At 40.8% G+C, this 15,122-nt stretch overlaps 1 protein-coding gene across 1 annotated transcript in view; it reads right to left on the reverse strand.

Annotated features, from left to right (window-relative positions):
* Positions 1 to 510: 510 nt before the first annotated feature.
* The window catches only part of LOC138248718 (ADP-ribosyl cyclase/cyclic ADP-ribose hydrolase 1-like), a 367,725-nt gene continuing 353,113 nt past the window's right edge, over positions 511 to 15,122 (reverse strand). Inside the window, exons 7-8 of the mRNA XM_069202573.1 lie at positions 5,670 to 5,756; positions 511 to 3,627 (exon numbers count right to left, since the gene is read on the reverse strand). Of these exons, the coding sequence (XP_069058674.1) occupies positions 3,561 to 3,627; positions 5,670 to 5,756 (154 nt within the window). The 3' untranslated portion in view covers positions 511 to 3,560. The remainder of the gene's footprint in view (positions 3,628 to 5,669; positions 5,757 to 15,122) is intronic.

Below are 15,122 nucleotides of genomic sequence, written 5' to 3' on the forward strand. Positions count from 1 at the left end.
ATTGTTGCGCAAGTAGAACCAGCAAGTAGCAATTATTCTTCTGATGCCCTCTTACTTTTTCTAAAATTTGAGTATTGAGAGTCGATGTAGATCTTTTTTTTAAAAACAACATAAACTAATGGTATCTATAGTGTTGATTGTTATTATCGTTTTTATGATTAGCCTGTTAATAGGTTTAAGTACCCTAAGCATACTAGTTTAATGAAGGCTAAGGACTGCTATGTCTGCACCCACATACCTGCATCTGTGGCAGAAGGTATGACCTACCACAACATTCTCCTTACCTATGGTATTTCATGTAGTATAATCTTTAGCTTGCTGTATCATCAGCATCAGTTAGAAAAGTTTTTCTCAAATAATGATTTTGTTTTGCCCAAAATGCCCACATACAAACATTTGAATCCTCATTTAGATGCAAAATATTTAGATACTGATTTGTCATTTATTTAGGTCACCAGTTAAGCTTGATACTGCCTGTGCCTTTTGACAGAATTTAACTTGTAAGTTGCAAGATTGAAAATAATTTTATTGACAATTTAAAGAATAGAATAGAAGAGCTTGATTTGAAGGTGAAAAGAGGAAAAACGGATTTGAAAAATGCATGGGGAAGAAAAAGAGAAAATACAAGACACCTGGAATGCATCCCCAGGCAAGCTTAGATTGGCAACAGTGAGGGAAACTGTGTTTAATGAGGAAGAAGTAGATTGTTGATAATTTCCAAAGGATGGCATGGAGTGAATGTCCTGCTAGATTTGAAGTTCTGTGTAATATTGTCATGGGTTCCCTTTAGTGCCTAGATTGGGCATCCTTATTTCAGCAGTACTGTCTCTCCAGAGTTACGGAGTCAAACTTCAACCCTTCACATAGCAATGCGTGAGGCCTGTTCTTAGAACATAATGTTTTTACTATATAAACACCACATAGTCCACAGGAGGATAGAGGGTATTCCAGACATAGGCACCTGATGCTGTACACCACTTTGTTGACAGCTTTGCTGATCCTGGCCTCTTCTTTCCAGCCAACCGAGAGGATTAACAGCTGAACAACAGGCAGATGCTTTCTGTCTTTCAGGTAGGGGATGGGGGCTCCTTCCATAGGCCAGGATGGGCAGAAGGGCTAAAACTGCTATGCTCCCAGGTTTAGACATTAGGGTGTAGGTAGGAATCACTAGCTCTTATGATTAGATTAGAATGTTGGGACTATTTCTATATTTTACGGTAATGATCACAATCATCACTGTATTATATTTCATATGTCTAACAATCACAGCTCATTATTCCATCATCGGATGCTTTCGCTTCAATAAATATTGAAACTTACTCTACATCTTTTTGTCTGCCTTATCATGTGTGAGAATTTGTGAAATTGAGAGAAAGGGGTATGATATGTTCCACCACAACTTCCCCGAGGAGTCAGTGTCATGTTTCTAAGCTGCCACAAATCACCTTTACTTTCTAGGTTTGGACAAGGTGCTGCTAGCTAGCTGACGAAGTCAGGCCAACAGCTTCCAGTTGGTGTGCGACTGACTCAGTCACCCACATCTGTTGGTGCTACCACCCTAAATCTAGCAGTCTTACTCCCATGGTAAAAGTACTACAGCTTTATAGATCAGATATTTGCGACAGAATTATCGGTGATTCCTGGAGTTTAGTAAGTGTGTGGAAAGAATGCTTACTTTAAAGTCCCTGCTAATTGGAGGAGATCTTGCTATTTAACAACACGTTTCCTGAAGTATAGCATGTAGATAGAATTAATGTCAAGGAGATTGTAGATCTTGGAAGAGCTAAGCATTGTAGTTTTTCCCAGATAGTGGGAGACATTTTGGAGCTGTGATTCCAGCTGCATATGTTGTTTTCAATGTCTTAAAAGTCAGAAAGCTTTCCAACTTAGTTGATAAGCTTGCAATCAGCACTGCTGGAACTTTGTACACTATTGATACAGAATTGATAGCCATTATGGCTATGGTTATGCAAAATAGGCTTGCTTTGGATATTTTACTTGCAAAAGAAGGCGGAGTCTGTAAGATGCTGAAAGTGCAGCAGTGCTGGACATACATTCCAGACAAGAACAAGGAAATCCGAAAGTATGTAAAGAATATTACTGGAATGTCAATAGACTTTAAAGAGTTGGAAGAAACAGGTCCCTGTGAAGCAACTGGGAAAGGATTTTCCACTACTGTTAGCTGTCTTATTAGCATTGGTGGTGGACTTCTAGTCTCTGTATTGAAGCCCCTTGATACTTGTTGTGTGTGGGATTAGTGCATTTGCTATTGTGAAGGGATTTAGATTAATGAAGACAAATAAAACATCCACAAAGAGTATGGGTACTCACAGAAAGAGGGAAGAAATAGCGTTGGACAACGAGCAATGTAAACTTTAAGATGAGTTTAGAGAGATGGAGACCTCTAAGCATAAACAGCAACAGGTAACAAAGTTCTAATTCAGTCATGTGTGTTTATGAAGCTTCACTTTGTATAATTGAAGTACAATCATTATCTCATAGTAGGTTGACAGGCTAACATAACTGTGAGTAGGTCTCAGTTATTCAATGCTTTTCAATGTTAAACATAATGTTGATTTCGAAATGTGTTTTCATATACTCCATTTTTTTGCAGGACCAAGATAATAAGATTAATAATTAGAAGAGTAGATTGTTATTTTCTTTAGAGAATGTTGGAGCAGATAACTTGAATTGACAGGTGTGATTTACACCATATGTGGGGATAGGAAGATGCCTCCTGTACAATGCCTATGTACTGATAAGACATCTAGGGTCATGCAGCTGTGTGTGTTTTTGTTCAATGATGGCATGAAAAGGAGTTTACCTGTTCAAAGAAGATAGTACAACCTGATTGGTCCCAGTTTTTGAGGAGTTAATGGAAAGAAGTTCAAAGGAGAAGCTAAATGTATGAGTGTGTGTGTGTGTGTGTCTTAGAAAGGTTGTTAGGAGATCTTGTCCTGACTTTGCAGAGGGAACCCTATACCTAACTCTGCTGATGCCTCCTATCTGAGATTTCATATTCCTGGTTCTTAAGTTAGACTCTTGAACACTTATGCTTTCATTTGCCCTTATCCTTTACTTGGTTCACTTTAGACTGATACCTTCTACTTAGGACTGTATTACCAGCAGATGTGTACCTATAGGCTTTTGCAATGCTTGTTTTCTTCTGGAACTTATTTGGAATTGACACAGATGTGCTGACACTTTATTTATTACAGCATTGTAAGGTGTTAACTAGCACGAAATGTACAATTTCTCCAGATTTAAGGGTATCTATGCGAAAGAATTTCGTATACCAGCTGCAAGCAACAAAGAAAATGCAAAGATTTAAAAAGACAACTCAAAGGGCTGCCACAAGTAAACTGAAGGTGTTACAAAATATAGACACATAACATTGTAAGTATGACTTGGAAACGTGTTTTATAGTTTCGCAAACAGGTGTGTCTTCCTCCATCTTCCAATTTTGTTTAGCAGTATAATTAATACACAGCAGCTTCCTTGTGAAGAAATAAGAAGTTCCCTGCAATGTCTTCATGTGCTGAAGCTTGAATCCGTTTTCTTTATCTGGTGTGAAACTTGCAGTCTCTGACATCTGAGAATCTCACACACTGCAAAATATGCACCGGCCTGTGGAAAAACACGTTAAACCAAAATGAAGAGTGGGCACAAATCTATGTGGGCTTTACATCATCTCATTTTCTAGTTACATTATTGGGGAAACGGCAGATCTTAAATACATAGGCCCATATTTATAGTTTTTGACGCAAACCTGATTTGGCGCAGGTTTGCATAAAAATGTATACCATTGGCTAGCACCATTACAGGACGCCAGCCGGGCGCCATGTTTAAGGAATAGCGCAAGCCGGCACTAAGGCCCGGTTAGTGTCAAAATAAATGGTGCTAACTGGGTAGGAGAGGCATAGGGAAAACTGGAGGTTGTGCGTGAAAGAATGGCGCTACTCATGTTAGAGTAAAAAAATGACTCTAACGTGACTAGCGTCATTTTTTTGACACACAACCCCCATGAACATGACTCCTGTCTTTCTAAAGACAGGAGTCATTACCCACAGCCCAATGGCCATGCCCAGTGGACTTGTGCCCCATGGGCATGGCCATTGGGCACAGTGCTATGTAGGGGGGCGCAAGTTAGGTCCCCCTATGGCACTTAAAAAAATAAAAATAAATATACTTACCTGGGACGGGTCCCTCCATCCTTAGGTGTCCTCCAGGTGTGGGTGCGGGCGGGTAGGGGTGTCCCTGGGGGCAGGGAAGGGCACCTGTGGGCTGTTTCCATGGTCTCTGACCATGGAAAACAGGCCACAGGTCCCCTAATGCCTGCCCATACCCAGGCCTTAAATAATGGCTCTAAGCAGTCTTAGCGCCATTGTTTAAGGCCCTCCTCCTCCCGTGAGTGATTTTTGCATGGGAGGATAAATAAGGCGCTAAGGCCTTTGAGACATTTTTTGCCTGGGAATGCCTACATTGCATCTCATTGACGCAAGGTAGGTTTTCACAGTAAAAAATGACGCTAACTCCATAACTTTGGCGCTAGATGGGTTAGCACCAAAGTATAAATATCAAGTTAGGTTTGCATTGATTTAGCATTAAAAAAATTATGCTAATGCGATGCAAACAGAGTATAAATATGGGCCATATTTTGAAGTATCACATGCGTTCTATTCGAATTCCTAACCTAGTCCTATAACAGTAGCACATGTTGACAACAAAGGAGGATAGGTTCAACCTCAATGACATATTCTATCTCTTCTAATTTACTATGAACGGCTGTGCGGGGTTTCCCAGTTTAATAAACTATTCACTTATTGTTTAATATATTCTCCTATCGATTACACTTCTTAATTATTAGCGGGCATGTTTACCACATGATAGGAGAATGCAAGCATCCTCAATGACGGCTGTGCTGCTCCTCAATTTTTTAATTTTAGTACTTTTTAAATTTTTAAACCGTTTTATTATTCGCCTCTGCTCAAGTTACAGTGGTAATAACTCTTAACTACCCGCATTACATTGATGGGCCTGAGGCAACCCCGATGCTTAATGAGAAAAGACAATTAACAGCTGTTAGATTCAATGTTTGGCACTGGATAGAAGTACAGTGCCCATATAACACAGCTTTTCCCACTGAATCTTCCTTTACGGATCAGTTTTAAGAAATCGTTTTTTTTGTCATCAACCCCTCAATAGTTTGGTTTCATACATAAGAATGAAAGGAGATGTATTGTCTCATAACATTTTGAAGATTATATCGACTTTTTTTTAACTAAGTAAAACACTATTAAAATTGTTTTAAGCATTTTATGTGCAACGCTCTGTTTGAAATGAAACTGTAATGATTGTAACAAACCATATACTAAATATGTATCTATCTAAAAAAATAATTTAGCAATTAGCGTTTCCCAACAGAGGCAAATAACTGCTTGTTTGTCTTTCACACGCGAACACTGAAACTAAAATGAAGGCAAAAACATTATTGTCAGCGTTAAAGATAACCTGACTGGCTGAGACAATGCCAGAATTCAATACAGGGTGGAAACGGGGCAGTTTAAAGTTATAAATGGTATACAAAAAAAACGAATGTAATTAAAATTGCTTTCCATTAATTATCCTTGATTCTAAATTAGTGATGTCAGTACAAGCTGCAAATTTACCAATAATTATCCGCACAGGAAGATGAGATGTTCCGTTCCTTTAAGGTGTTTAGTAATTCTGCTGTGTTCGGACTACTACACGAGTCTCTGAAAGTAGAACATGTGACGGTAAGCAGCATTAAACAGCAGTACAACAGACATTAATATCGTAGCACACAACGTTTCTGAGGCTGAAATCAAGCTATGAAACACTCGCAGTTGAACAAAAACGACAACTGCTTGCTTTCAAAAAAATAGAAGAGAACTATTGTTTCAACCTATGAGGACCCACCAAAAAGAGTTTATTTATGCACAAAAGGGAAAAGTTTAAAGAAGCCTGGAAAGGAAAGATCCTTGTATTATTCATTGAGATATTGTTTATATAGTTTCGATTGTACACAGGCACTAATATTTTGAAGCCATATATGGGAGGATAGATTTATACCAAAGTGGTCTTCATCATTAGATTTCATTCAGCTGCCCTGCATTTTCTTTTCTTGACGTACACCAAAAGGACAGAATTCAAATTGTTGGCTACTTGAAAATAAAATCCTGATAGCAGACCCATTCACCAGTTTTCTGTTCAAGGAGTGTCCAGAATATGTACAACAAATTATATTGAATTTTGTAAATTATCTCTGCCCAAGGTTATGATCCAAGACTCTTAAGCATTCCAAAGTATAGCACATGCTAAGAAAAAAAGCTATTAGTACTATGAACACTAATTTAGAAAAAATCCAACTTGCCTGGACTTCGCTGAATAAGATCATTTGAGGAGCTGTGTTAGCATTTTAGCATGTGCGGCGCTGCCCTTTAGGCCTCCTTAATCATGGACCATTTGGGGGAAATGTGACTGGACGACATGCAGTGGATTGGACCGTTCCCTTTTAATTGTTATCATCAGATCTACATGGCAACGCCATTACCTAGTTAATTGCTTCCTCTTTTAGACGCTGTAATTATTGAAATCCCCCTTCTGGGTTGCCGAAGGGATCTTATACAGTCATCATCACAAATTTACGATAATTTACGAGTTGCAATAATCTTGACTTGAGCGGTTTCTTGTACCAAAACTGCCTAGAAAGCAAGGGAAATGTACCCTTCTCTGTTGTGTTATGTCACTAATTTTAGAAAGTGCGCTGCTACCCACACAGGTGTTATAGCGCTAGAAGAAGGCAGGAAAAGAGTGCCTAGGAGTGACTTGTTTGGCCTGGAGACAAGTCTTCAATGCTTTTGGAAAATGCAATAGATTATGCAAGTTGCAAGGGAATAGCAGATGGCCATTCTAAATGATCACATGAAACGGCCTGGCATATAGTGTGTGAAGGTGTTTTTAAGACAGGTCGGACCCAGCACGGTGGACATGGCAGAATAACTTAAAGGTGATCATCTTCTCCAATAGAAGCCAGTGCAGGGCATACAGTGCACTAGGCATGCATTGCAATTTCTTTAATAGTCCAGCTCAGGCTCCCTAAAACAGGGAACTGCACTGATCCAGATGACTCAAGGGGGCTGCCTGGACTATTTGCTTCATGATTTTTAGTAGCAGGAAGCAAGAAGAAGACAGGTGATCAGCTTGACTAACCAAAGAGAGGTCAGCATCCCAAAAAAAAAAAAAAAAACATTTCTAAAAGGTTCCAGGGGCATATACCAATCTTCCCAGGGGGTCAAGAAGGCTTCTAAATCACAGGCAGACCTACACCTGACAGATGTCAGGTGATGTCCCTTCACCTCTGGGAGAATGGCTGTCCAACAGACACCATCCGTGAACTCTGGAATTCTTCAAGACCTCTGTGCACTAATCCAATCCTTGGTTTTGAAGAACTTGACGGGAAACAAGTCAGGTAGCTTCGGTCCCAATACACACACTACCCAGAGAGGAGATGTTGACCCCACTCACTGTTGGTGCCTAGGAACGCATTTTGGGTAACTCTGTTTCATATTTCGTGAAGACAGTCACTGCAGGTACTTTTGAAACTAAGTCGATGGAGGAGTGTCCAAAATATGTGCACTTAGTGGTAATCCTGTGCATTTGACTGTCATAAACATTTCTAAAGTAGCAATCAGAGGTTTACAAAACATGGCAGGCCCAGTCTGGAAACTTCCCTCCTTCTTGTAGCAGAATCTGCTCACCATTAAGCCAAATAACAGTGCGCTGGAACTGCTAATAAGAAATCCCCTGAAAAAAAGATCTCCAACGAATTTCTAAAGGCCGATCTGTCTCCATCTTCCCACACTTCAGTGTCCAGGGTCCCACCATTCATCTCAAGAATGCTTGCAATGTCATTCCACTGTCTGGCGAGGCTGTACCACAACCTGAGGCAATCCACAATGGATATTGCTAGCCTTAGCAATCTCACACTCACACCCACGCAGAGTCCTGCTACCAAACATACTTTACATAATATGCATTAATTAAGATTAAACAAGTCGGGCCAGTAAACACCACACTCCTCCTCAATCAGGGAAAAATGTTTGTTTAGTGCTAGAATTATAAAAGTGGTGCAATGCCACCAACCAGGTCATGTACAGTAATCCCATAGCAGCTTGAAAGAATGCTTGGTGCGTCCTTCTAGTGCACCCTCCTAGGGTTAGGGACCAGATCCTGGAACTCAGAGTCAAAGGACAGGCCTATGTCTCAGTGCATAACTACTTTAACACATAAGCTGTGCCACAAAGTTTCAGAATACCAGATATCACGTGCAGTTCGGTCACTCATGACGGTAACACACTTCCTTTACAGTGCAAAGAGCATTCCTATCCCAATAACATCCCCTTTGGACTCCAATTTAAACCATCCAGCACAGTGCTACCTATGCACTAAATCAGACAACATTATTCATTACTTAGCCTACATCGCCTACACAAGTGCACTCATGTTTGCACTTGTATTTATGAGCAGCCTAGTCAGAGCCCTTACAACAGCTGCACAGCAGCTGGCTTCATTTTAAGAGGTGAGCAATGGAAAGTCACAGTGCAAAATATGTTTCTATGAGTATTGCAGAGGATCAAAATTAATCATGGACTCAAAAGAGAAAAGTAGTGGGACTTCATAGATTCGAACCTAATAGATATTTAAATCAATTAAATAGCCACTGTCCTTCTCTTTCTACAGAGAATGATTCACTCCCTTCCTAAGGAGCATGGTATGAAATCAGCAACTTGTTCAATATCTGTGTCCCTGCTTCTAATCACATGTTGGACACCAGCACTCCGAAAATATTCATAATCACCTGGTTTGTTGGGGTCAAGTACAGTTCCTTCAACAAATAAAGCTGGACCGTGGCATGTGCATTTTACAGCATCTAGTTTTATCTTAGAATACATATACGCTGGTTAGATAATAACGAATGCCAAGGGCAGATAAAACATACTTTTATATGGAGCCTACGGAGTCGTACAGTCCAAATCCACAAAATGACACATAACTACTTACGTCAATCTGCAGATATTACAACCTATTTAGACATGGTTCACACAACACAGAACACAGACACATTCATTTGCTAAGTAAGTTGCAGCTATAAACACATAACTAACAAAATGCACCTACTGATACCATAACAGGACAGACATCCGCCTCACTGAGTAGTAACAGAATTAGAGGCAGATTGTGTGACCTACATGTCTTCCTTCAGTGCACTTCCAGCCTATCCTGTGGCAGCCCTCCCTTTAAAAAACACTTTTCAAAGACATAGACAATCCTATGCCAGCCCAAACCTTAAAGACTTTGGAAATCCTGTGCATGCATCAGCCAGGCAAACAGCCAATCCCGTGGATGGTCTATTTTCCTGCTAAGAGGAACACTAAAAAAGACAAACCACAGAGAACCAGTGCAGTCAATTGGCATCAGCAAAGAGTGTCACAGTCAATTGTATGTGTATCAGTCCCTCCCTACCAGACCTGTTTTTTATTCTTGCCTTTCTAGGACCACATAAGGGCACATGCCTGTAACCATTAAAATCTCACACTGCCCAGCACATCAACAACATTAAAATATTCTATGTGCACCTTACCCAATTCAGCATGCTCCATCTCCACCATCTCATGCACGCACACACAAACACCACTACACACACACTCACACACACCTCACAAGCACAAACTGCATAATCACTGACCCTTTTAAATCCTTCTCAATTTACCCCTCAAATGCGCCTAACACACACCCAGTCTCAAGCTCATCAATGCATATTCCACAGCCTTGTACAAGATAAGATAGTGGTTCCCAACTTGTGGTCCGGTTACCCCTCAGTAATGATTCAATGGGGGGGTCCCCGGATTCAATTTATGAATCAGTGGGGGTCCCCGGGTTCCAGTAATGATAAAGTGGGGGTCCACAGAAGTCAAAAGTTTGGGAAACTCAGATCTAAGACATTTTCATATTACATGACCTCAATTGCATTTTTATTACAGAATCCTGGATCTCCACAATCTCAATCCACATCCTAAATGTCTTGCAATCTGATACTATAGCATCCAGCACATTAATGAACCCAATGGAGCAGGAGGAATTATAGTTGTTCACCAATCTTCATAGCCAAGAATTTCACAGCAGCAGCTGGAAAATAAACAAAAATACAAATACCTAAGATCCACCACTAAAACACTCCAAGCTGTAGAGTATAGCTATCAAGAACTTCTTCAAAAGCAAGATTATTATGGGGCCTCCTTGGGCCCTCATTGGTTCTCCATTTTAGCTTTGTTTATATTTTGTATTTACACGTTTCTGCTGACCACTTTTAGCAGTAACATTTTACACACTTAGACTTGCACAATATTATTCCAAGAATACATTGTATCTGTTGCTTGTTTTTAGTTAGCCCTTCCCGACATATAATCTGTACACTCTGTTCAAGGCTAGGACCACAGTATAATATATCCCAGTGCTTGTATTGCCTCTTCAGAGACAGCTTTTAACATCTAGACATAGCACTGCATCACAGCTATGCCCCTAGCTCAGTGTGGCTTTGATCATATAAGAAATGTATTAACCCATAGAAGTCAGAGGAGCACTCCAGCTGCGACAATCTGTGGATGAATGCTGTGTTGAACATGCAGCCCTGCTGGCCCTGATCTTCCAGTTTGCAGAGAAGTATTGCCATCTACACTACAGGTTGATTCCCCGGTTCAGGGGGATAAGATCCTCCTAGATCAGGTGAAGGCAGAGGGTTCACTCACTATGGTCTCAGTATAGGTTTAGTGTTATAATGATGGTACTCTTGCTTTGTTTCATCTGCCTAATTATCATAGCTCATTCTCTCTATGCAAGACTACAATTGTTTCAATAAATGTATTGAAAACGTATCTTGTATCCATCTTGTGTTTCACTTGAGCATACATGAGTAAGAAAACGAAAAGGTAAGATCTGTTTCCACAATTCCCTTGGGATCAGAGTGTCATGTTCAAGTTTCCAAAATCACCTATCATCTATAGTAAATTACATGGGGTAAATTCTTGTGTCACTAATTAACATTGTTAACACTTTCCTCACCAAGAACACCTTCTCAGACACCCTGAAGACCGGTTAGACCCTGGCCCTTCTGATAGTACCCAATGTTGATCATGATGGTCTCAAAAATTACAGTCCGATCAGCAATATGGCATCACTCGAAGAATACACCGAAAATTAGGAAGGCCATCTCCAACCATTGCATAAAAATATCAAGAACAACAGAACAACAGCCCTATCCAATACTACCAATGTGGGTTGATACCACAATGTTGCATAAACGCAACAACCATTTAAGTGATCAATGACACACTTAAAAACAAGTACGTTGGCATTCCATGTCTCCCTTCACTTCTCAGCTGATACAAAATCTAGTCCAATTGGTCCAAGAATTGCATTTGATAGCCCATTACTGTGTCCTTCAGGGCAGACAGGTGGGATTCTGGGATGACCAATACTTGGCCAATACGCATGACTAATATATTGAGCCATTTATAGGGCACACGGCTACATCAGGAAGAAATGTGGCAGTGCCAGTAAGGGAAAAATAAAGCAGACACACATTAGGGAGGATAAAAGATGTGTGGTCAGTGACCTCAAATCTAGATGGAGTTATTCAACAGATAGGTTTTCGTGTGTTTCCTGAAAATAGTAAAGATTGATTCCGTACAAAGGATAATTGGCAGGGAGTCGTATGCCTTAGCTGGCTGTCATCATCTCCAGGGAGTGACTAGTCATTCTGTTTTGTTTTTAAAAAAAGCGGTGTTTTAATCAAGAAAGCATGTTTAGATCTCAGAGCCCGCGAAGGCTGGTACCAAGCCAACAGAGACGCCATATAAGTTCCTTGGCCATTATTGTAAATTGTCTTGTGAAAGAGTCAGAGGGGGTCATTATGACCCTGGCGGAAGGCGGAGAAGCGGCGGTAAGACCGCCAACAGGCTGGCGGTCATTTTTTTCGAATTATGACCATGGCGGTTCCCATTGGCCATGGCGTGGTGGTGGAGGTGGAGCAACCTCCACTTCCGCGCCGCCCGCCGAAAAAGGACGGAGAGCTGTCAACAGTCATAATAAGCCGAGCGGCAAACCGCCCACCACTGGCGGTTTTCCGCATGGCGGTCCCTCGGCGGTCCTCACAAAAGACCGCCGAGGTCAAAATGACCCCCAGAGTGCCTTAAAGAAACATCTCCTCAAAACTGGAAGCCAATAGAGTTTTCTCAACTGATTTTTAAAAAGACATTCATCTTCCTAGTCTCAGAATCATCCTGTCTGATGTGCGTTGGAGGATACCCAGTCTTAGCAACAAGTTTTATGGTAGGACAAATAGCAAAGAATTGCAAAAAGCTCAATCTAGACAAGATGTGAGCATGAACTAGATATTTCCTTGAAACAGATGGTAAGGAAGAGAGAATTATTTGATAACATTCAGAAGGCGAAAGTGGGTAGTACAGATGGACTTAATGTGTTCGTAAAGGACATATTGGCATCAGTCTTCACTCCCAGATCCCTAGCTTGATACAAGGGGAAGGGCAAATATGCCAGTGTCTCTGTCTACCAGTCTTTTGTTGCAGCTGATTCAAATACAATGACTTTGGTTTTCTTCAGGGACAGAGTTTGACTTCATCTGTCCAGGGACACCATTGGCAAATGTACCAGTGACTTTGGCCACCAGTCTTTTGTCTAGGTTACAGCTGATCCAAATACAATGGCTTCAGTTTTCTCACTCATCAGGGATAGAGAGTTTGACTTTATCCATTCAGAGCCTTCAGTGAGACAGTCTCTCAAGTTAGACATGGCCGATGGTGAATTGTTGTCTAGTGTGACGATCAGCTGTGTGTCATTGGCATATGTATGGATTGAAATGCTGAATGACTCAATGAGACATGCAAGAGGAGCCACAGGTTAAACAATACAGAGCCTTGAAGCACACCAGTTAGAATAACTTTGGGAAAAGGTCTGTAGTTAGCCAGTATCATTGTTTGAATCTGGTCCAGCAAAAAAAATGAAACCCATTCGTGAACTTTTGCCGAAATCACTGCTGATGCTAATTGGTACAGTAAGGTGGAGTGGGATACGGTATAAAAAGCTGCTGACACATCTATTATAATAAGACCAGCACCCCACCTACATCCAAGATGCTCCTAATATCATTCATTGCTTTAGCAAGTAAAATTTAGGTGCATAGGCCTTTATGAAAACCTGATTGTATATTATGAAACAGCTGAGAGTTTCCAAGAAATGCATCAACTGTTCATTAGAAAAAGGTTTGGTCAGCTTTGCAAACAGAGAAAGGAGAGATACTGGATGGAAGTTGAACATGACAGTAGGGACCAAAGAGTGTTTCTTTAGTGTAGGTGAAACCATGGCAGATTTCTTTCTTCGACAAACAATTCCCAAGCTTGTGAGGGCATTTGTAACATCCTCAACAGCAGCATCATCACCCAGGCAGCAGGATATGCAAGAACTAACTAAGAAATGCATCAACTGTTTATTAGAAAAAGTTTTGGTCAGCTTTGTAAACAGGGAAAGCAGACATACAGTATGGAAATTGGACATAACATTAGGGTCCAAAATGGTTTCTTTACCATCTTCTAGGAACAATTCCCAAGCTTGTGGGGTGATTTGTAACACCCTCAATAACAGCAGCATCTTCTCAAGGCAGACAAAAATGTAAATGCCAGAGAAAGAAAATAAGATAGCAGACCTTCTTCTGGTACGCATTGAAGAACTCCATCTTTGCCATTTTCTGGTAAACTTTGTTCCTCCTTTCCATCTAAAACGCAATCAAGACTCATCTCTTCAAGTAACATCTAAACTCTATACAACTTCTCCAGTTATCAGACTCCTACTGAAGAACCATCATTTATATATTGTTTACATCTCCCTCCCACCAAATGTTGTTAGTTAGTTCCTCACCTCAATTATCCACTACCTTTTATGTTCTAGGGCATTCCCCTTGGTATCTTCTTGTACTGTTCCTTCTCCGTAGCATCCTTCCTACTCCCCTTATTTGATGGTCACTTGTTCTGCCATGAATGAAGACTCACTACTGTTGCTTTGTAACTCGTTTTGCACTCTATAAATATGCCACACTTCTACACAGATATATGTCAGCTACTAAGTGCACTATATTATTATGCTACTGGATTCCTTCAACAGGATCATGAGAGACACCACTGCTGTTTCAAAAACCCATGTACAGGAAATGTTTCCTACTAGGTGAGTTGTGCATACTGCCATGACAGAATCTCTACACATTGCTCCATTCACTCATTGCTCTTTCTCCCTTTAGCAAGAGCAGCTGTATATTAAGGAACAGTTGCCACTCTACCATAACTCAGTTCTAGGGAACAGAATAAATAAAATAGGCCACATGTTCACAAATGAGGCACTATGATGCATGTAAAGTGCACCATCACAGTTCTTTCATGGACATTCATATGCCTTCTTCATGGAATTTGTCAGCGCCACGTCCATCCATTGAAAGCAAGGTATCTACTGCAAGCCAACAACATGTACGTCAACAAATGACTACCAATCCTGGCCATCCCTTGATGTGCCAGCTTCAGAATTATTCTAGCGTATGGCACTCAGGAATCTCAGTGATAGCACCATCTCGAAAAATTCACTGCGCAGGTAAGGGGGCACTGTGTCTGTGCTGATGACACATACACAAATGAACGCTACACATGTGGATACTCCTTGAGGGTACATGACCATAGCCCATTGTTATGCTTCCACTCCTGAACTTTATGTTTTTTATCCTAATGTGCTTAACTTCCAACAGTCTTCAGATTAGCATTTGTTTTCTGCGCTTCCAGCCCTCATCTTCTTGCCTTCTTCCTAAGGTACAGTACTCCTAAAGATGAGCCTTTGTGTTGGTGCACAACCCATCTCCAGTCCTTCTCCAATATAGTGAACTTGAAATGAGAAGTATGGGCCTCATTACGACTTTGGCGTTCCCATGACTGCCATGTTGATGGTGGCAGTCAACAGACAGGTAGAGAAGAACACCAAATTATGAC

The sequence above is a fragment of the Pleurodeles waltl genome, chromosome 1_2 (assembly GCF_031143425.1).
Source record: "Pleurodeles waltl isolate 20211129_DDA chromosome 1_2, aPleWal1.hap1.20221129, whole genome shotgun sequence".
NCBI classification, from domain to species: Eukaryota; Metazoa; Chordata; class Amphibia; order Caudata; family Salamandridae; genus Pleurodeles; species Pleurodeles waltl.